This window comes from Pseudophryne corroboree, chromosome 4 (genome assembly GCF_028390025.1).
Source record: "Pseudophryne corroboree isolate aPseCor3 chromosome 4, aPseCor3.hap2, whole genome shotgun sequence".
NCBI lineage: Eukaryota > Metazoa > Chordata > Amphibia > Anura > Myobatrachidae > Pseudophryne > Pseudophryne corroboree.
The window spans coordinates 504,095,537-504,117,795 of record NC_086447.1 but is presented as its reverse complement, the minus strand read 5'-3'; the positions used below and the strand labels follow the sequence as shown (position 1 = coordinate 504,117,795).

Below are 22,259 nucleotides of genomic sequence, written 5' to 3'. Positions count from 1 at the left end.
TTTTCACCTGGCTTCAGCCGACATCTTTCCAAGCACGCACACACAGAGAACTCTAGAAATCGTTACAGAATGATCTGCCAAAATAAACGTGTGCAGGAGTTTTGTTTTGATTCAGCTGAATCTCATACAATGGCTTCACTTCAGAAAGGTTCCCTGCCTCTCAAGTTTTTGCCGTTTTTGAGTTCTGCATTGCTGGTGGATTTCAGAGAGAAACTGGAGGGTATTCAAATCCTATCTTCAGAGATACTGTCTGCTCTGCCTGAAGATTCAGTAAGATTACCTGCTCCCTTTAAGGAGACGCAGGAAAAAAGGGGAAAAGATCAGTCTGGTGCTCTCAATTCTGGCTGCTGTTTTTCTAGCGTAAGCAAAGGCAAGTTTTGGAGTTTTCCACGACCCAGTCTCTCTGAGGAAGAAAGGAGACATAGAAGGGATAAGAAGCTCTGTTTTTATTGCGGCAGGTCGGGACATTTTATTCAGTTATGTCCTGCTCGCAAACATAAAAAGAGCTTTCCTCATTCTGCCATAGTGCCAAATTCTGCTCAGTTATGCCACTGTGGTGCTCAAATTTCGAAAGGAGGGGTGTACGGCCAAGTGACCCCAGGAGGGGTGTCCGGCCCAGCGACCCCAGGAGGGGTGTCCGGCCCAGCGACTCCAGGAGGGGTGTCCGGCCCAGCGACCCCAGGAGGGGTGTCCGGCCCTGCGACCCCAGGAGGGGTGTCCGGCCCTGCGACCCCAGGAGGGGTGTCCGGCCCTGCGACCCCAGGAGGGGTGTCCGGCCCTGCGACCCCAGGAGGGGTGTCGGTCCCTGCTGCCCTTGCCTTCGGGCATGAGGTCCCTGCTGCCCTTGCCTTCGGGCATGAGGTCCCTGCTGCCCTTGCCTTCGGGCATGAGGTCCCTGCTGCCCTTGCCTTCGGGCATGAGGTCCCTGCTGCCCTTGCCTTCGGGCATGAGGTCCCTGCTGCCCTTGCCTTCGGGCATGAGGTCCCTGCTGCCCTTGCCTTCGGGCATGAGGTCCCTGCTGCCCTTGCCTTCGGGCATGAGGTCCCTGCTGCCCTTGCCTCACGGCATGAGGTCCCTGCTGCCCTTGCCTCACGGCATGAGGTCCCTGCTGCCCTTGCCTTCGGGCATGAGGTCCCTGCTGCCCTTGCCTTCGGGCATGAGGTCCCTGCTGCCCTTGCCTTCGGGCATGAGGTCCCTGCTGCCCTTGCCTTCGGGCATGAGGTCCCTGCTGCCCTTGCCTCACGGCATGAGGTCCCTGCTGCCCTTGCCTCACGGCATGAGGTCCCTGTTGCCCTTGCCTCACGGCAAGAGGTGCCCGCTTCGCCAGAGGTCCGAGAGGTGCCCGCTTCGCCAGAGGTCCGAGAGGTGCCCGCTTCGCCAGAGGTCCGAGAGGTGCCCGCTTCGCCAGAGGTCCGAGAGGTGCCCGCTTCGCCAGAGGTCCGAGAGGTGCCCGCTTCGCCAGAGGTCCGAGAGGTGCCCGCTTCGCCAGAGGTCCGAGAGGTGCCCGCCTTGCCAGAGGTCCGAGAGGTGCCCGCCTTGCCAGAGGTCCACGCCTTGCCAGAGGTCCGAGAGGGGTCCACCTTGCCAGAGGTCCGGCCAAGACCTGTCCAGCCCCAGGAGGGGGTTCTGCCTGTCCAGCCCCAGGAGGGGGTTCTGCCTGTCCAGCCCCAGGAGGGGGTTCTGCCTGCCCAGCCCCAGGAGGGGGTTCTGCCTGCCCAGCCCCAGGAGGGGGTTCTGCTTGCCCAGCCCCAGGAGGGGGTTCTGCCTGCCCAGCACCAGGAGGGGGTTCTGCCTGCCCAGCCCCAGGAGGGGGTTCTGCCTGTCCAGCCCCAGGAGGGGGTTCCGCCTGTCCAGCCCCAGGAGGGGGTTCCGCCTGTCCAACACCAGATAGAGGTGCCTGCCATGCCCGAGATCCAAGATTTGCCCGAGGATCTGCCTTACTTTTATGGAAATATCTCTCACTGTTTAGCTCTCTTCAGATATTATCTGAGTTTTGATGACTTGTCCCCTATTGATATCATTGCTAACGTATGTATGAGATTCAGAGGGAGGGCCTTGAAGTGGGTAAATGGTCTTATAGATAAGGGAGATCCAGTGTTACAAGATTTGCCCGGTTTCCTCAAGGCTGTGACCGAAAGATTCTGTCCATCAACTGTCCTCACTCTCCTAGATGAGTCTATAAAGGTGTGCCCGTCTGAGAACCTGCCTTTGCAGTCTGGGGAGCACCCTCAGTTTTTCAGATGTGGGCAGGTATCTCTAGGTGTTCACGCAGATTGCTCGGCAAGTTTAGCATCTTCAAATTTACCTTCCGTTCTTGATTCCATCCAGGAAAATAAGAAGTCAGTTCTACCGCTGGGTTGTGGCTCCGACTCTGAGAGTGAGCTTCTGTATGATCCTAGACTTGTTATTGATGGACCTGTATTGCCAAGTAGTGTCTTTGTGACACCTTCTAGTAAGTCTAGGCAACCCAAAAAGAAAGGAGGAAAAAAGAAGAGAAGATGAACTTTGAGGCGTCTGGAATCCGCCTGTTTAAAGGGGGGGATAATGTTAGGAATATTTGTGTTTGTTTTGCCTTGCATTACCTCATTCCTGCCTCTAGGGGTCTCACTTGTTGCCTCAGGTCTGAATGGCAGTTGCACACTGCCTCTGCAGGGTAATTACCTGATTGTGTGCACCTGGAGCCCAACACCCTGCTGCTATTTAACTCCAGCTCACAGGCACCTAGTTGCAGATCATTGCGGTTCCGTATGGAGTGAGACTGGGCTCTCTCCAGTAACCCTGTCCAGATTCTGCCTTATTTGCTTCTTGGAGACTTCCCTGCAGTTTGCTAAAACGCATGTGCCTTGCTTCTGGACTTCTTACCCTGCCGGTTCAACATCTACATTTCTGGACTATTATTTGCAGTTTGTTTCCATTCCTGCCTGATCACTTCATTTTTGGGTATGTTATTTTTCCCCTGCTTGATTTAAACCCGGATTTCTTCATGTTTATTTTGCATCTATGTTTAACCTGAAATATTCCATTTATCGTGTTTTGTTCCATGTAATCAAGCATCCAGTTTATATTTATTTTTACCACCACTTTTTCCACAATAAACTTTACTTAATTTTCACCTGGCTTCAGCTGACATCTTTCCAAGCACGCACACACAGAGAACTCTAGAAATCGTTACACTAAGTCAGTCACAATCTTATTAAGATCTTCTTCAAATAGGATGTCTCCCTTAAAAGGGAGTACCTCCAGAGTCTTCTTGGAATCTAGGTCCACCTTCCAGGACCGCAACCATAGAATTCGGCGAGCCAAAATAGACGTAGTGGACACGTTGGATGCCAGAATACCTGCCTCAGAGGACGCCTCTTCAATATAATGGAAGGCGGTGGTAACATGAGACAGACACTGTTTGGCAATGTCAGAAATATCCTGAGGTAGCTCTTCCTCCAAAACCTGGACCCATGTATCAATAGCTTTTGCAGCCCAGGAGGCCGCAATAGTGGGCCTGTGAATTGCCCCAGTTAGGGAATAAACACACTTCAGGCATCCCTAAACACGCTTATCTGCCGGTTCCTTCAGGGAGGTGACAGTGGTGACAGGCAGAGAAGAGGATACCACAATCCGGGCAACCTGAGCGTCAACCGGCGGTGGAGTTTCCCACTTGTTACTTAACTCCGCAGGGATAGGAAAACGAGCCAACATCTTATTGGAAAGAGCAAACTTCTTTCCTGGGGAGACCCAAGCCTCTTGACGTATGTCAATTAAAAGGTCAGAGTGAGGAAAAACTATGTTAGCCACTTTCTGATGCTAGAATTTTTCAGGCTTTTTTGATGCAACAGTGGGATCAGCTTCATTATCAATCTGGAGAACCATTTTAATAGCTTCCACTAAGTCAGGGACATCAACCTGAGTGACATGCTCCTCATCAGAGGCCGCTGAGTCAGAATCAGTTGGATCAGTTTAGGCCCCATCTTCTTCACAAGTATCTGAAACATGAGTGGATTGAGAGGAGGAAACCACACGCTTAGAGGGCCCCTTAGCACCAGAGGGCTGAGGTGTAGACTTCTGTTTAACCAAAGATTTATTTCAAACCTGTATCTGGTTAGATAGTGTGTCCACCCAAGGCAGATTTGCTACAGGGACAATTTGTGGCTGAAATGGCACAGGAAGTCCCACAGGGGGCATAAGACGTGTTACCAAAGTATGTAACATAGAAGAGAAGGTAGCACAGGGTGGCTCTTGATTGGCCACGGGTGCTACAAGTGGAGTGGGAGAGGTAAGGGACCCAGCACCCAAATTTCCAGCAGCAGGTTCCCCCCCTGGTAAATTTGTGGGATCAGCACTTCCTGAGGCAGGAGTGTCCGTGGAATTCCCGCCCTGTGTGGCAGACATTATGAGGAATGAAGCCATGGGGCACACATTACTATATAGCCAAACAATATGAATACCGTAATCCCCTAATTTATGTGCTAATAAAAGCAGGACACAGAGAAATAAATTATTATGGGGTGACTGAATTACATAGATAAAATACACTGAGATGTATAGACTGAGTAGCACTATATATATATATATATATATATATACAAGAATCAACGTGCCCGGCACTCCACTCTCTAAACAAGGCAACTTGCTGCGGTGCCCTCCCGATTGGAGATACTTAGTCCCCGATATACAGATGTGGGTTCACAGGTATATATATATATACACATATACATAACATATACATAACATATACATAACATATATATATATATATATATAAACAATATTATGGTGGCGCTCAATGTGAATATTTACCAACATTTTGACCAACAGAAGGCAAACAGATTATTTTATAATTTTGTCAAAAAATAGAATTCATTAAAACTATTCCTTATCAACCATCATACAGTTCAATCAATTTTGGATAGTGATCTTCATAAAACCCAATGCGTTTCATCCTCCACACCCCTGATGAAGTTCATTGAGGATGAAACGCATTGGGTTTTATGAAGATCACCATCCAAAATTGATTGAACTGTATGATGGTTGATAAGGAATTGTTTTAAGGAATAATGGGGCAGATGTATTAACCTGGAGAAGTCATAAGGAATTGATAAACCAGTGATATGTGCAAGGTGATAAAGGTACCAGCCAATCAGCTCCAATATGTAAATTAACAGTTAGGATCTGATTGGCTGGTGCCGTTATCACCTTGCACATATCACTGGTTTATCACTTCCTTATGCCTTCTCCAGGATAATACATCTGCCCCTCTGTTTTATGACAAAATTATTAAATAATCTGTTCTTAAGATTTGCCTTCTGTTGGTCAAAAATTTGGTAAATATTCACATTGAGCGCCCTCGTAATATTGTTTTTTCTATTGTTCATTCTGACCCTTTGCTAGTGGGAGGGTATTTTGAGGTGCAGCCACAGTATAGCGCGGGATAAAGGTAAAACTTCTATTTTATATATATATATATATATATATATATATATATAAATATATATATATATGTGTGGACCCTGACGCACTTATAATCACAGGGCTCAGAATACAGTGATAGCAAAGGTGTGATACACTAAAGGAAAACGCACAGCAGCTATATGACACACTCAGTCACAAACACGATGCAGGAAAAATGTACACAACAATAATACTGCACTGCACAAGCAATTTACCTATAAAAGTAGATATGTATATGCAGGGAGATATAACAATGCACAGTAGAACTGGATGTATATCACAGAATAATCGTACCACCTATTCTGTCAGCAGCACACTTATTTCTTAACTAACACAGTCAAAATGAAAGCATCCAGCAATCCCATAGAGAGCAGCCCTTCAGTGAAAAATTGAGCCAGGTCTCAGCAGGGAGTGAGGGGAAAGTGAAAGCAGCTCCAGGGCGGGAGCATCTGCAGGAGATGGCGCCCAGAGCTGGGGGGAGGGACTACAGTCAGTGCTGTATCCCCACAATGCTGGACTTCACCACTGGTACTATATGGAGCCTGTGAAATATATGCCTGCACTCCGTGGCTCCAGAGAGGTATGCACACTGGGCAATGAGGAGGTAAGTCTCTAGGAGAAAATAAAATTTGCGTCCCTACTCTAACTGAACTAAAGAGACAGAAGAAAGACAAGGCGGAAGGAGGAGGAATAGGTTTATATACCCCCAGGTGGGCTGTCCCTAGAAAACACCCTGTATAAACTAAAGGGAAGGGATGTCATCCTATTGTTTAGCTGCCATGGTGCTGCCATGGTTGCTCATAGAAGAAATATATATCCTCCAAACTCAATGATATATCTTTAAGGTGACAGGTATGCAAGGCTGTATCATGGTTTTCACTACCAACTATGAAAACCCTTTAGCACTCAATATCTAGGACTCAAGTGCCATGCCATCATAGCCAACCAAGTTAAATTGAGGTGATGGCAAGGACCCTGAATTAACAGATCTGGGGTCAGAGGCAGAAAGAACAGCTCATCTGCCATTATGTCACAGTTTTGGTGCACAATGTTACCTGGGTCAGATGATGACCGACATCCATGGTCTGAGGCTTGGAGCTGGAGTCGAGGAGGCTGAATATAGCTCTTTTGTATGGCATTTGGGTAGAGGTGAGAACTGCCTTTGATATGAGTCCAAGGTTATGAACCACATAATGTAATAATGTACCAGACTGGTTACCGGCTGAAGAAAGCTGGACCGGACTGGTTACCAGCTGAGGCATGCAGCTGGACCGGACTGGCTACCAACTGAAAAGATGCTGCTGGACTGTACTGGCTACCTGCTGAGGATAGTGGATATAGAACCATGTTCCGTCAACTCAAAGTATGTTGACATGGCCAGATCCACCTCTAACCACACCCCTAACTACACCCCCTGCACACCCACTGTTCATCCCCTTTTGATAGTGTTTTATATAAAATAAGCTTACAAATTAGTTATAAGCGATGTTTAATCATTGAAAAGCCTCCTGTGTATAAACTCTTAGATGTTGCATCAGTGTATATTATTTCCAATTGATTTGTGTATTGTTAACTCTTAGTTGCAACAGTAAATGTTATTTCCAACTGATTTATAAAATAAGCATGCAAGCTAAGAATGATGTTTATTGGATTTGAGTGTGATATCTATAAAAGTGTATTCTGCTATGCCTGCGAACAAAAAATCTGGCGTGTTATGACGGTCGGCTAACCGAAAAAAGCATATGAAGAATGTGTATTACACCGTATTAAACCCAGGGAGTTATAGCGGCATTGATAAGTTTTATGCGTCGAATAAAGATGTGTTTAAAAGTAGTGATATTACAATTTAAAAGACAATGTATCTGTCCCACAACCCACACCAGCTAATATTGCGGCCTTTTTGAAGGATGTCCATCTCCCAACTATTGGTTCAGCTACTCTACAGGCTTTAAACCAGCCTTGGTCCAGTACGGAAATTAAACAGGCTATAGACTCACTCCCACTGGACAAAGCTCCAGGCCCCGACGGGTTCATAAATAAATTCTATAAATGCTTCAAAGACACTCTTACTCCGGCGGAAATGTTGGAGGCTCGTGTGGTTACCTTTCCCAAGCCAGGGAAGAACCCCGCTATGATGCCTAATTATCGCCCCATAGCTCTATTAAATACTGATTTAAAAATCTTTGCAAAACTAGTGGCCAAACAGGCTTAACCCCCTACTTCCCTCGCTTGTTCATGGTGATCAGGTGGGGTTTGTTCATGGCAGACAATCCCCCGATAATATGAGGCGGGTAATAAACGTGCTTGACACCTTCTCTAGGTCAGATTCCCCATTACTTTTGCTTTCCCTGGACGCGGAGAAGGCGTTCAATCGCCTTCACTGGGGGTATTTACAGGAGGTTCTATGTAAGTTTGGTTTTACCGGCAGGGTTCTTTCCTTCATCTTGGCTTTATACTCTCACCCCTCGGCAAGGGTGTGTGTGAACGGTCTTCTCTCCTCCTCTTTTAAGATCACGAATGGCACACGCCAAGGGTGCCCCCTGTCCCCGCTAGTATTTGCTCTGGCAATAGAGCCCTTGGCAGAGAAAATAAGATCTTCACCCCTGATTGCAGGAATGGAGTTTCTGGGACAATCCCATAAGATATGTTTATTTGCGGACGATGTCCTCCTGACACTCACCACTCCTGCGACCTCCCTGCGAGCTTTACACACACTCTTGTCTGAATATTCAGCTGTTTCCTATTATAAACTTAATAGTACCAAGACGGAGGCACTTCCTATTAACTTTCCACCCCCCCTCTTATCCGCGCTGAAAGCCTCCTACCCGTATTCCTGGCAGGATAGAAGCCTTAAATATTTGGGGATTCATATCACCCGGAGGATGGACGACTTGATCTCCGCTAACTACCCCCCCCTGCTGCATAAAATGACAACTCTAGTCTCTGACTGGATGATGCATCATGTCTCATGGTTAGGTTGAATAGCTGCACTGAAGATGACGGTCCTCCCCAGGTTCATGTATTTGTTTCGAGCCATCCCTCTCCTTCTATCCAACTATCTTTTATCTAAATTTAATGCAATGTTCAATTCTTATGTGTGGAAAGGCAAGAAACCAAGGTTAGCCAGGAAGACAATGATCCGCCCCAAATGTGAAGGGGGTTTAGCATATCCAGATTTACATTCCTACCAACTAGCATGCCGACTTGCACAAATAGGAGCTTGGTATGCACAACCTCCGTACAAATCGTGGGTCCAACTAGAACGAGGGCTCGTCGCCCCGCTCCCCCTGACTGATGTTTTGCTACTCCCAAAGTCGGAGGGCAATCAACTAGCCACTAGATCTCTCTCTGCCCAAACTACCCGCAAGGCCTGGCTGGAAGTGGTACTTAGAGGAAGCGCTATTACCCTTCCCACCCCTGCTCTCTCCCTGACGGGCATAGCCTCCTTGATCCCTGACTTGAGATTCGATTCCTGGATATTGACGGGTATTCTGTCTCTGCAGGATATAATGGTGAACAATACTCTCCTTACTTTTGCCCAGATACAGGAAAGATTCATGCTGCCACATGGGGAATTTTATAAATACTTACAACTCAGACATTGGCTCCACGGGGCCTCTGTATCCCCCCACATCCTATCCTCCTTACCCAAACTTGTTCAGAAGTTTCTAGATACCGGGGAGGGCAGGGGGGGTATATCTAAATGGTATAACTACATTATCAACCTCAAACAGCCCCCTTTCAAGTGAAATGGGAAGCGGACCTTAGGTGCTCCATCTCAGAGGAGGAATGGGGGATGATTTTCCGATCCTGTTATACTGTGTCTAAATGTATATCACATATAGAGTTATCCTATAAACTCCTCCACCGATTATATTTTACCCCATCCCGCCTACATGCGATGCAACCCTCCACATCTAATCTGTGTTGGCATAATTGTGGTAAGGTTGGTACCCTACTGCATATCTTCTGGGACTGCCCGGTGCTTACCCCGCTGTGGGACTCTGTCTTCCACCTTTTAGTATTGGTACTGGGCCTATGTATAACTCCCCACCCATGGCTGGCTCTCCTTCACCTATACTATGGCGACTTATCGCTGGGCGATCGTTACGTCCTAGGCCATATTCTCATCTCCACAAAACTTCTAATTGCTCGCCAATGGCGCTCCACAGGGGTCCCCCATATAACGGCGATAGAGAGGTCCGTACAGTCACATTGTGAATTTGAGACAGCGGGAGTGGCCTATACCTCTTCTTCATCCTGCCCATTGCTCCGCTGGTATTCGTGGTCTACTTATTGGCACAAATGCCCACCAGATCCCACACCCCCTCATGACACTTAGGTCAGTGGTATACCACTTTATTAAGTATTTTCAGTTGGAAGGATTTAGCCTCACGTTGTTTTCATGTATGATATTTTCCTCAATATTCTCTATGCAATTATGTTTTATTGCCGAACTGTCTGTGTACCCCCCTACCCTTCCCCTTTCCCTTTTTTCTTTTCTGTACCCCTCACCCGCAAAATAATAAAAATTATTATTGAAAAAAAAGTAGTGATATTAAAGAATGGCTGCAAAAAATAGATACGTATACATTACATAAGCCGGTCAGGAAAAACTATAAAAAGGAACATGATCTGCGTATCGGATATAAATCAACAATGGCAATGCGACTTGGTTTCGTTCATAGATCTTGCGAAATACAACAATGAATTTAAGTACATACTAACCATCATCAATATTTTCAGTAAGTGATCATGTGCTGAAAGCCTAAATTGATTTATCAGATATAAATCAGCAAGTAAAAGTGGATTAAACTTATTAAGCATTATTTTTACACACAATGATCTTACACAATGTCTATGGTATCCTTATTGTTACAGATAAGTAATCCATTAATGTCCCATGCACACAGACAAACCAGGTGCATTAAGATCTGACTCTAGGACTATGGTATCCTTATTGTTACAGATAAGTTATCTATTAATGTACCGTTCCCACAGACATACCTGGGCATTAATCAAGATCTGACACATGGACTATGAGAATCTGTGATTCTAATTATGATAAGTACATTGTTACAGATAAGTAATCTTTTAATGTACCGTGCACACAGACAAACCAGGTGCATTAAATTAAGAACTGACACATGTGCGATGAGAATCTGTGATTCTAATTATGTGTACATTGTTACAGATAAGTAATTTATTAATGTACTGTGCACACAGACACACCAGGTGCATTAATTAAGATCTGTTACAATGGCTATGAGAATTCATGTTTGTAATTGACGTGATGTCAGGCGTAAAATTGCATACATGCTATGAATAATGATATATTATCAAATATCCACAGTTAGGGAAAAAGAGAGAGAGAAACCAGTTATAACTGGGCTGCACTAACTCAACTAATAATAAGAATAATACTTAATTGATGGTTTATAGATGCTAACCTGTATTGATATTGCCTAATGGAGACTAAAATGACCACATATACCAAGTAGTACATATCAGTAAAATCATTCTATGTCATATAGGAACTAAACGGCCTTTATTATTTGACGAGCGAAATATTAAAATATATTAATGCCGTGCCACGGACAGTCTGTAAAGTTTTATTGAAATGCTACAATATGGATACACTACCACTTCTTGACAGACAGAAATAGATACGTGCGTGTTAAACCTAAATGTTGCTAATATATATACGTGAGATAGAACTGATCATATATATATATATATCCTAATATAGTATATGTATATATATATATATATATATATATATATATATATATATATATATGTGGACAAAAGATGAGGTAGTAGAGAGCGACCAAAGGTGCCAAATGATGCTAAAAGCAGAATGGTGATATAAAAAAAGTATACAAATTTATTGCAATGGAACGCACTACACAAAAATGGTTGTAAAAACACACAAGCTCATATAAAAAGATATATATATGACCCATATAGAAAAAACAAACAAAATAAAAAAAAAATTAAAAAAGAGCATAGTAACATTAAACCATATGCTCTTTTTTTAATTTAAAAAAAAATTTAATTTTGTTTTTTTTATTTTGTTTGTTTTTTCTATATGGGTCATATATATATATATATATATATATATATATATATTTTTATATGAGCTTGTGTGTTTTTACAACCATTTTTGTGTAGTGCGTTCCATTGCAATAAATTTATATACTTTTTTTATATCACCATTCTGCTTTTAGTATTATTTGGCACCTTTGGTCGCTCTCTACCACCTCATCTTTTGTCCACATAACCACTTTCATAGGTAAAGATACCAATACCTATATTTATTTGAGGTAACGAGCTGACACCCTGATTTATTAAAGGGAGTGCCAACACATTAGCAAATTGACATTTTATGTTTTAATTTAAAAAGTATTTAAAAGATTATCACAATTACATGTTCAATGTTTTACCGTATTTAAAATCTAGTTTACAATATTTTTGTGTTTCATAAGTGTTGAGCAAATATGATATTTAGCATATGTGGTTTATTCATGTATATTTAAAATACATTTATTATAATTTTTGTCTTACAGCATTAAGATTATTTCAAGACGCAGCCTTGGATAAAATAATAATGGAGGTATGTGTTTATGTACAGTTTATTTAATCGCAGAGTTGTTAAAATAGCTTTACACATTCGCATTATTATGAAAAAACATAAGTTAACGATTAATATAAATATAATCTACATTATATCTTTTTAACAGTCAACAAGTCGCAACGTATTTGAAATTTCTGACAATGACATGATAACGTGTCTTTCGCAAGTTGATCTTTATCAACTGCTAACTCGTAAGTGGTCATACGTTGTTTAACGTGCATAAATAATGTTATTATATATATATATATATATATATATTTTGTTAAATCTTGTGATCGTAAGTTCATCGACTGCTGAATAATTTTAATTTGTTTTTAAAATTCTTATTCTCGCATAATTAACAAGAATTAATCTTACACAGGACCGGTTGGTCAAGGTCTGAGAAGAACAGATCCATATGGCGTAGAATACGCAATTGGTTCTGCTGTTGAAACGATTGATACGACATATGTGGAGTCACCAAAGTCTCAAAACAGCTGTATATATATGTTTGATCGAGCAATGTGAATTTATCTTTTTAAAATGAATGATACATTTTTACCGAGTGTCCAAAGTAGCTGTATGTGTATTAGAAACATAGAAACATAGAATTTGACGTTAGATAATCCAGACAGCACCTTTTTTATCCTTTAGGTAATCTAAACCCTTTTTGAACCTTAATTCTTTGTAAGGATATTCATATCTCTATACCAAGCATGTTTAAATTGTTCTCCTGTCTTAGCCTTTATCACGTCTTATGGTATGAAATGATTTTAAATTACTCATTTGTAATTTGCAGATAGCCCTAACCGACTATGCGTGGAAACAAGCTTTGAAAAGTATATGAGCGATGTGCAAATGAGCCCGCAACCGTCACCGGAGTCAGAACCGCTAGCGGGGTTTTCTATCGATAGTAAGTTAATTCAACGGCGCTATACAGATGTTACACGCATTTAAAACGCTGATTTTTCCACAGAGAAAAAATGTAAATCATAGCTGTACATCTAACTAATTGTTTTGTTTTCTATTGATAGTAAGTTAATTAAACAACACTATACGGGGTGTTACACGCATTTAAACCACTAATTTTTCCACAGAGAAAAATGTAAATCATAGCTGTACATCTAACTAATTGTTTTATTTTCTATCGATAGTAAGTTAATAAAACGACATTATACGGGTGTTACACGTATTTAAAACGCTAATTTTTCTACAGAGCAAAAATGTAAATCATAGCTGTACATCTAACTAATTGCTTTTTGTTTTTTAGCATTCAATGAAGTATTATATAAGATGGACCCAAAAGGATATTGCTGTATAAATACATCGGATGATGAAATGGTTGAAGAAGCAGTGCCCTGTACAAGCACAACTGATACAACATCGCATTGCCCTGATGACAAAGAGAATCAACACATACCACCGCCGAACAGACATTTACATCTAGTTGGTTATACGCCATTGATAATGAATCAGCTGTATAGTAAAATTAATCCAAACAGTCGTGTGAGTGATGTGTCGCGCACAACGCATTGGGTGAATGAAACACCTAAACAACGGGGTGTGAAGAGGAAATTGGATTATACAGACAAAGCAGAGTCTAAAAGAAGGAGGTTGACTGCATTACAAGATGCGCCAATTAGCTGTAACAACAGCAACAAATTCAAGGTGTTGCCCGATCAGGACGATGATGATGAACAAGCGACCTGTGTTAGTGTTAAAACTGATGACGCAGGGAGTGCAAAAGGTAAGAGGGTCAATAGGCTCTCAAAAAAGTATAAGATCAAACATACAAAAGAAAATAGGATTATAATAATAACATCACTCAGACTGATCCCATTATAATTCCAGATACACAGGTTGATCCCATTATAATTCCAGACACACAGGTTGAACCCATTATAATTCCAGATACACAGGTTGATCCCATTATAATTCCAGACACACAGGTTGAACCCGTTATAAATCCAGACACACAGGTTGATCCTGTTATAAATCCAGTTGATGGTTATGATTTATTTCAAGACGCACAGTCGTTTTATATATCCGACGTAGAAGCGGTGGATGGTCACGAGTGTGGTGATATTTCAGAATTTCCAAACAAAGGGGTTAGCGCGTCTGTGGTTGAGTCGCGTTCTGCAGCGATGGACGATGTTGTTGCCGGTCCATCAGGTATTGATGTTAGACAACAACAACGGCCATCACGTCAGAGCACGATGGATGAGGCTGACGCCAGTCCATCAGTCACAGGTTCAACAAGTATGGGTGTTGGTCGACAAAACACTACAGGCAAACCCACGAGGGCAGAGCGCACGAGTAAAGCAGCAGGATTAAAATATAGGGGGTCATTCCGAGTTGTTCGCTCGCTAGCTGCTTTTTGCAGCTTTGCACACGCTAAGCCGCCGCCTACTGGGAGTGAATCTTAGCTTATCAAAATTGCGAATGAAAGATTAGCAGAATTGCGAATAGACACTTCTTAGCAGTTTCTGAGTAGCTCCACACTTACTCGGCATCTGCGATCTGTTCAGTCAGTTTCGTTCCTGGTTTGACGTCACAAACACACCAAGCGTTCGCCCAGACACTCCTCCGTTTCTCCAGCCACTCCCGCGTTTTTCCCAGAAACGGTAGCGTTTTTTCGCACACACCCATAAAACGGCCAGTTTCCGCCCAGAAACACCCACTTCCTGTCAATCACATTACGATCACCAGAACGAAGAAAAAACCTTGTAATGCCGTGAGTAAAATACCTAACTGCATAGCAAATTTACTTGGCGCAGTCGCACTGCGGACATTGCGCATGCGCATTAGCGACTAATCGCTCCGTTGCGAGAAAAAAATACAGAGCGAACAACTCGGAATGACCCCCATAATGCGCTGTTAGGGGCAGTTTGGAGAGAGGTCACGTAAACAAACCACGTGTCTACAGGACTGTTAACACTACTCGCAGAAATAATACACAGCAGCAAACGAGACCAGCGAGCGATTAATAAATTTATTAAACGCTATCTGGAACTCGCAATAGAACAAAGCAACCTAGTTAGGGAGACACGTGATTTGTTAGAGGTCGACTCATTCGGTAAAAAAACACCGAAATGACTACTTATGACAGGGCGCAGTTTGAACAGCATTGCAATGCGTAGAGAACAGGGCCATAAAAATACAAACAGGAATTTAAAAGTAAAACGGGCCATAAGAACATTAATAAACGTAAGAAAACAAAAGCAACTTATGCTGCATTCAGATCGCAAATGCCGGATCCTACCCGGTAAGAGAAACGTGTACTTACCGGGTGGGATCCGGCATTTGCGCTCCATTGCTGGCTTTCCGACCCGGCAATATACCGGGTCGGTTGCCATAGCAGCGGAGGGCGCAGCAGCAGCAGGGGCGGGGGTGGAGGCGGCGCCGGGAGATGAGCTCATCTCCTGCGCCGCCTATGCTGTGAATGGGAGCCGTGTCGCATCGGAATGGCTCCCATTCACACTGCGCCTGACCCGGTAATCAACCCAGTAATAACCCTTCTTTTTTACCGGGTTGAATTACCGGGTCAGGCGACCCGCTAATTCTGAAAAGGACCTTTCACATTGCACACTGACCCGTTTCGACACGCCAATATGCCGTGTCGATACCGGGTTTTTAGTGCGATGTGAAAGGGGTATATGACTGGCACGACAAGGCATACATAGATTTAATGACCAGAATGACAACATACCGTCACGACACATAGATAAACATCCATCACAGATGGACAGCGTTAAACTCGTAGCATCTCCCATACCGACTGGTCCAGAAACACTTAGTAATAAAGAGCAGACGCACCCTGTTTTTTCAGAATCCATCGCCAGGTACAAACGAAATCACCCCAATTTCAGCCCGTCTGAATTACACCATAATTTCCATTTTATCAACTTGAATAGAATCACATAATTTCTAGACGCTATGAGGGCAATACACGAAGCAATACAGACTATGCTTGACAGCTACATAATTAATGTCGACCCTAACCATCGTATACAGTTAAGGTTGAAGGGTTACACAAAGCCATCTATTCACACCATAAGCCACACGGTTCATTAGACGCCATTAGTTTTTTTAATCAGATAACAAACACTTTGCAAAGTAATGCTGAGGTTTTATTTGATATAGTTGAAATTTGTGATCTCTGTTTTCATGAATCGCAGGAGCCTACAGAGAATACCACACAGCCTTAATATTGAGAAAGACAGACGTTTTCAATAACAGAGGTAACAATCTGTGTCTGGCGGCTAGCCTCTGCAAACTTCTGGACAAAGATAACTCCACAGACCACGTGATACATGAGAGGGCTCTCGAAATTCATAAAGCTTTGAATTTGCCCCTTGATAAAATGATCAGCTTTAGTGATGTTGTTTGTTTTGAAAACCATTTAAAAGGCATCAATTAAAATACTTTATTACAGTAACGGAAATTGGAATTACTATAGCACAGAGTGTCGATACAAAGACAACATACTGTTCATTTTATGGTACAATGATCATTACTATGGTATTTTGGACATTAAAGCTTCTGTGGGTGCCCGTTACTTCTGTAAATTTTGCAACAGTGTGTACCACCTCAGACATAAGCATGACTGTCTTTTCTTTTGTAAGTCATGTCTCAGACAGGATTGCGTTGATACAGGCCAGGCAGCGCTAAGGTGTACGCAGTGTAGGGTGATTTGCAGGTCAACAGACTATTTAGAGATGCACAAGTCTTTAGCATTGGCTTTGAAATTGCCGTGCCTTCAAAAAATGTATTGCAATCGATGTGGGATGTACACAAATCCCGACCACACGTGTCGGGGTATGAAATGCCCAATTTGCAAAGCAAATCTTGACAATTTTGCGGGTCATTTGTGTTACATTCAAATCATTAAACCTGTGATTCCTACTTTAAAATAATTTTTTAGGATTTTGAATGCATGCAAGAAACGAGCGTGCACATACCTAATTTCTGTTATGCATTAACGCTAGTGGATGAAAAATCCTGGGAGTTTCAGGGCTCTGCTTGTATCGAAGATTTTGTAAAAACATTCATGAGACCAAAATTTGAGGGATACACATTCATAGCCCATAATGCCGGGTGTTATGATGTGTACTTTGTAATGCGACAGTTGATTAAGGAAAAATTGAAAACCTCTGTGTTGGCACAAGGCGGTAAACTGTTGTGCATAATGGTGAGTGATTTAAATATTCGATTTATTGATTCTTTAAATTTCTTGCCCATGTGCCTCAGTCGTTTACCAAAAGCAATGGGTTTTGGAGGTTTAAAAGGACATTTCCCACATTTTATTAACACTGCCGCTAACAAAAATTATATAGGTGCCATGCCCGATATTCAGCATTTCTTCATGCAATATATGATGGAACCAGAAAAGGTTGAATTCAAAGAGTGGTATGAGAGATACAAGCATAAGTCATTTAACTTCCAGGATGAACTTAAATGCTATTGCAAGGAGAATGTGGTAATATTACAGAGGGCTTGTAAGATGTTCCGAGATGCCGTTAAATCGATGACCGAACAGGAAAATGTTGTATATAAGAAAAATAAGCTGGTCATTGTTAAGAGATACGTTGATCCCTTTCAACTAACCACTCTTCCAGCAGTTTGCATGGCTATGCACCGATGTAGATTTTTAAAGGATAACACGTTGGCACTTGTACCGGGTGATAACTATCACAAGACTCAGAAGCGTTACTCAACACCAGCCATACAGTGGTTAATGTACATAGTGCATACAGAAGGCATAGACATAAGACACGAGTTACAAGGAGGTGAGAAGAAAGTTGGTAGCTACTACCTGAATGACTATTCAGTGGTCGTGGGGCAGAAATGGCGTTTGAGTTCCAAGGTTGTTTTTATCATGGTTGTAGCGCTTGTTACAACCCCGATGATGAAAACAAAGTGACTCAAATGACCTACGGTCAATTACACCACAAGACGCAGGTGAGAATTAATTTTCTTAAGTGCTGCAGCTTTCACGTGTGTGTTATTTGGGAGTGCCAGTGGAAAAAAATGTTACAGGATGATAACCATCTACAGGAGTTTCTTAAGGGCAAAGGTTTGCCGAACCCTTGGACCCACGAGATTCGCTTTACGGCGGACGTACAAACACCATAAAGCTGTATCATAAAACACAACAGGACGAGTAGATACACTACTATGATTTTACCAGTCTATAACCATTTGTCAACAAAACCAAATCCTATCCTGTAAAACATCCCAGGATCATTTATAAAGATTTTGGCGATATCACAATATATTTTGGTATCGCTAAAGTAAAAGTGTACCCGCTGCGTGGGCTTTTCTTTCCGGTTCTACCAGTTAAAATGCTCGGTAAACTAATGTTTCCTTTATGTCGCACATGCGCTGAGTCTGGACTGGCAGAGTCATGCGAACATAGTGATGAGGTACGTGGTGTACAGTAGAAATAAAGTTAGCAGTTGACAAGGGATACAAAGTGTGTAAAATCTATGAAGTGTGGCATTTTGATGAACGATCTGATGATTTGTTTTCAGGTTACATTAAAATGCATCTTAGGGATAAACAAGAATGGTGTACAGACTCTGAGAAACGCCAGGCATATATAGACGCCTATTAAAAAAATGAAGGTGTGTCTTTACGATCCGATCACATAGAAATCAACCCCGCAAAAAGAAAAATTTCAAAATTGTTTTTAAACTCCTTATGGGGAAAGTTTGATTTTTGAATACGCGTTTTTACCTCACTATGAAGTGTCTGCTTTAGACTTTATCGATGACGATACTGTCATAGTAAATTGGAAGTACGCCAAAGATCATTACACCCGATCAAGTAACTGTAATATTTTTATAGCTGCGATTACAACAGCACATGCTAGGATTGAACTGTACAAACTATTGGATAGATTACAAGAACGTTGTCTTTACAACGATACAGACGCTGTTATTTTTGTAGGCAGGCCCGGTGATTGGAATCCGTCATTGGGTGATTATCTAGGCGAACTGACTAGCGAAATACCTGCCGGTACGCATATAACAGAGTTTGTCTCATCAGGCCCCAAATCATATGGCTATCGTCTAAATAACGGAAAGACCAGTTTAAAAGTTAAAGGTATCACGCTCAACGTTAATAATGCGCAACATGTCAACTTTGACAGCCAGAAAGAGTTGGTCTTAGATTACCCTTTAAACCCCGAAGGGGACAACAAGAAAAAAATTGTGATACGTCAATCCGGCAAAGTGCAGTTTAAAAAGTATTGGCAAATTGAAACGCGCATGCTGCAGAAAATGCAAAAGTGCATTTACACTAAACGGAGGCTTACAGATAACTTCAGAACGCTTCTGTTTGGTAATTAAGATGGATATCAGACTGCAACATCCCATTTCATGTATTTTAGCAGGCCCCTCCAATTCGGATAAAAGTTACTTTGTTAAAATGCTGCTGCAAAATACCACATCTATCGCACGTTCCCGATAATAATGTTTGGTTTTACGCTTGCTGGCAATCTATGTATGATCATTTGCTGCGTGATTTCCCCGGTATGCGGTTTATTGAAGGACTGCCTGAGACTTTTAACGATGACCAACTTTTTCCACCTGATAAGGTTAACTTAGCTGTGATTGATGATCTGATTGATTCGGCTAGTAATAATACAGAGATTGAGAAAGCTTTCACAAAGTATGTACACCATAGAAATCTGAGCATCTTGTACCTTGTGCAAAATGTGTTTTGTCAGGGTAAAAAGAGCAGAACTATACATTTAAATACAAAATATATGGTTCTTTTCAAAAACCCTAGGGATAAATTGCAAGTGACAATGCTGGCTAGACAGATGTATCCCGGTAAATCAAGGTTCTTTTTAGAGTCTTTTGAAGATGCGACCAGCGTTCCTTATGGGTATTTACTGGTTAATTTAAGAAACAACACGCTTGACGAGTACCATTTACGAAGTGGTTTATTTCCACCAGATACACCAGTAGCATATGTCATTAAAAAGCATGCTTCTAAAAAGCAGTAAATCTACAACTTTTAGTCATTTATCTTAGCGCCACTTAGTGCCTTTACATCATAATTGGACGCTTTTAAAAGCATTAATAAAGGCAACACCGACTCAAAGAAATGCTATTTTATCCAACGCTTCAAACGATTTTGTGAAAACAATTTGTGAGATTCTCAACATACTTAAAGGTAAAATACCATTGTCACAACGACAGTTGAAGTACCTTAAAACGAAGCGGGCCCTTATAAAATTGCTTTGTAATAAGAAATGCAACATTGGTAAAAAGAAGCGGTTGGTGAAATAGTCTGGTGGATTTATTGGCTCGTTGCTTGGTTTTGCCATACCATTAATAATGGGTCTCCTGACTAATCGTTGATGGAATACGCTGAGAAAATGTATCTAGTGCCTCAGCAGCAGTTAGAACGTTTACGCAACAAACCGGTTAATGATGATATACATAAAACAGTCAAGCACGGTCTGGATGTGGAAATCATAAACATACTACAGAATAATGATTTATCGGAATATGATAAAGCTAAATGTTACACTGCTGCTTTGCAGAAATATCTGGTGTTGAGTAAGCAATCTGATAGAGAAAGGTCATCTTGAACTCTTTTAATGCCCAAAATGTCAACTGATCCTCAAACAACTCTGATCAGTCAGACGGTTCTGACTCTGTTTATCACGATGTTGTGGCCAGCGTTAATGGTATAGGAAGAACTCTGAAATTCTTTTGATTAAAATGGCCGGGTCTAAACACATCACAAACTGGAACGCTAAAGGCGAGTTTCTGTATAAAGGTAACACTGTACAGGGATGCAACATGTTAGATTTAATAAGACACATCACGCAAAGCCACAGCGTGTCGAGCCGTAAAATGCTGAATGGGTGGAGTGAAATTATGCACGCTATGGCTGAATTAAATATCCCATCCACTGTAGTCGGCAATGCATCAAATAGAATGTACCTAGACCATTTAAAAGCAGAAACATACTCCGTTGATGATGACTTTTTATTAACTCCAACGCTAGAAGCGTATAAAAAAAAAGGCGCTTAAATGTTTTAAGCAGCCCCGGTTTAACAACGACTCACGGTTGCTTAATGCCTAGAAAATGAATAGAAGGATTGCTACAGGATTTACCGTGGTTGAGTCTATAATCTATTTCTATTATATATTGTTTTTAAGCTTTGGCATTGCAATAAAGTTTAAAAAAGTTTATTATAGTTATGAAACATTGTATATAAAATGCTTTAAACATCGTACTGATTACAATTGTTATAATATTGCAACATTAATGTATCTGTAAATATGCTTCTTATGTTATAATAAATATCCTTATGATTTATAATGGTCTGTTTTGCTCTTTGTTTCTAATCAGTGTTTTTGGAAGAAGATCACACTCACACAACAACATAAAGTTTAAAATCATTGTTTATTATAGTTATGAAACATTGTACATAAAATGTTTCAAACACAGGGATGATTACAAGTTACACATTTCAGTATACATTTATCCGTATAGCGACTCAAACAATGACTTTTCGGCAGGCGACTTACAAACATTGCAACTAAACGGTCATTACATTTTCTATCATTACTAAATCGGGTCAGAATCTCCTCATATTTGTAGTTTTTACACATCATAAATATAAAGTAAATACAGTATTGACTGCATACAGCGCTTGGAAAATCTTGTAACCGACGGTTTTGGTAACAAATACTTTTTGAATTAAAATGTAAAAACTTTATGATATTCTTTGGGAAAATGTCACTGTCCAGCGAGAGACCATAGGAATCAACGAAAATAACAAATGCGGTGTTCATTAAAATAAATGGCCAACCAGTGCTCGCCGGGCTGCCCGCTACTATGTGTGTTGATTAAAAAAGCGCAGGGGTAATGCGTCAGTTTATCGGTAGGCAACAGATCACACAGATACGTTCCTTTAAAAATATGCAGTGTGCTTTGCGCAGCGTACAGAATACAGTTTATCTGTAATGTGTTAATTTTTTCAGCAGCGTAGTGTTCATTTATTTCATTTATAGATAATCGTACAGCACATCGCACCTTTGATTAATCTCGATGATGTTATCACATTGACTGTCCAGTCCAACGCTTCTGCAAAGTGGAATTCAGCACGTAGATTGCCTGTTCTTATCAGGGATAGGTGTTCTCCACATTCCTGCTCCGGCGACAGATCAAAAGC

General features: G+C 41.8%; 1 protein-coding gene across 2 annotated transcripts; it reads left to right on the top strand.

Moving 5' to 3' along the window:
- Window positions 1-12,367: 12,367 nt before the first annotated feature.
- On the top strand, window positions 12,368-21,319 carry LOC134909855 (uncharacterized). Of its 2 annotated transcripts, none has more exons than XM_063917176.1 (3): window positions 12,368-12,971; window positions 13,329-13,805; window positions 16,237-21,319. In XM_063917176.1, exon 3 carries the CDS (start codon window positions 16,995-16,997, stop codon window positions 17,979-17,981), a length of 987 nt encoding a protein of 328 aa, XP_063773246.1. In that variant the 5' UTR covers window positions 12,368-12,971; window positions 13,329-13,805; window positions 16,237-16,994; the 3' UTR covers window positions 17,982-21,319. The 2 variants fall into 2 exon arrangements, with proteins under 2 accessions (XP_063773246.1, XP_063773247.1); XM_063917177.1 differs by having other exon boundaries at window positions 12,373-12,971.
- Window positions 21,320-22,259: the final 940 nt, after the last annotated feature.

Coding starts and splice junctions, on each gene's coding strand:
- LOC134909855 (XM_063917176.1), top strand. CDS start 16,995: ATGCAAGAAACGAGCGTGCACATACCTAATTTCTGTTATGCATTAACG.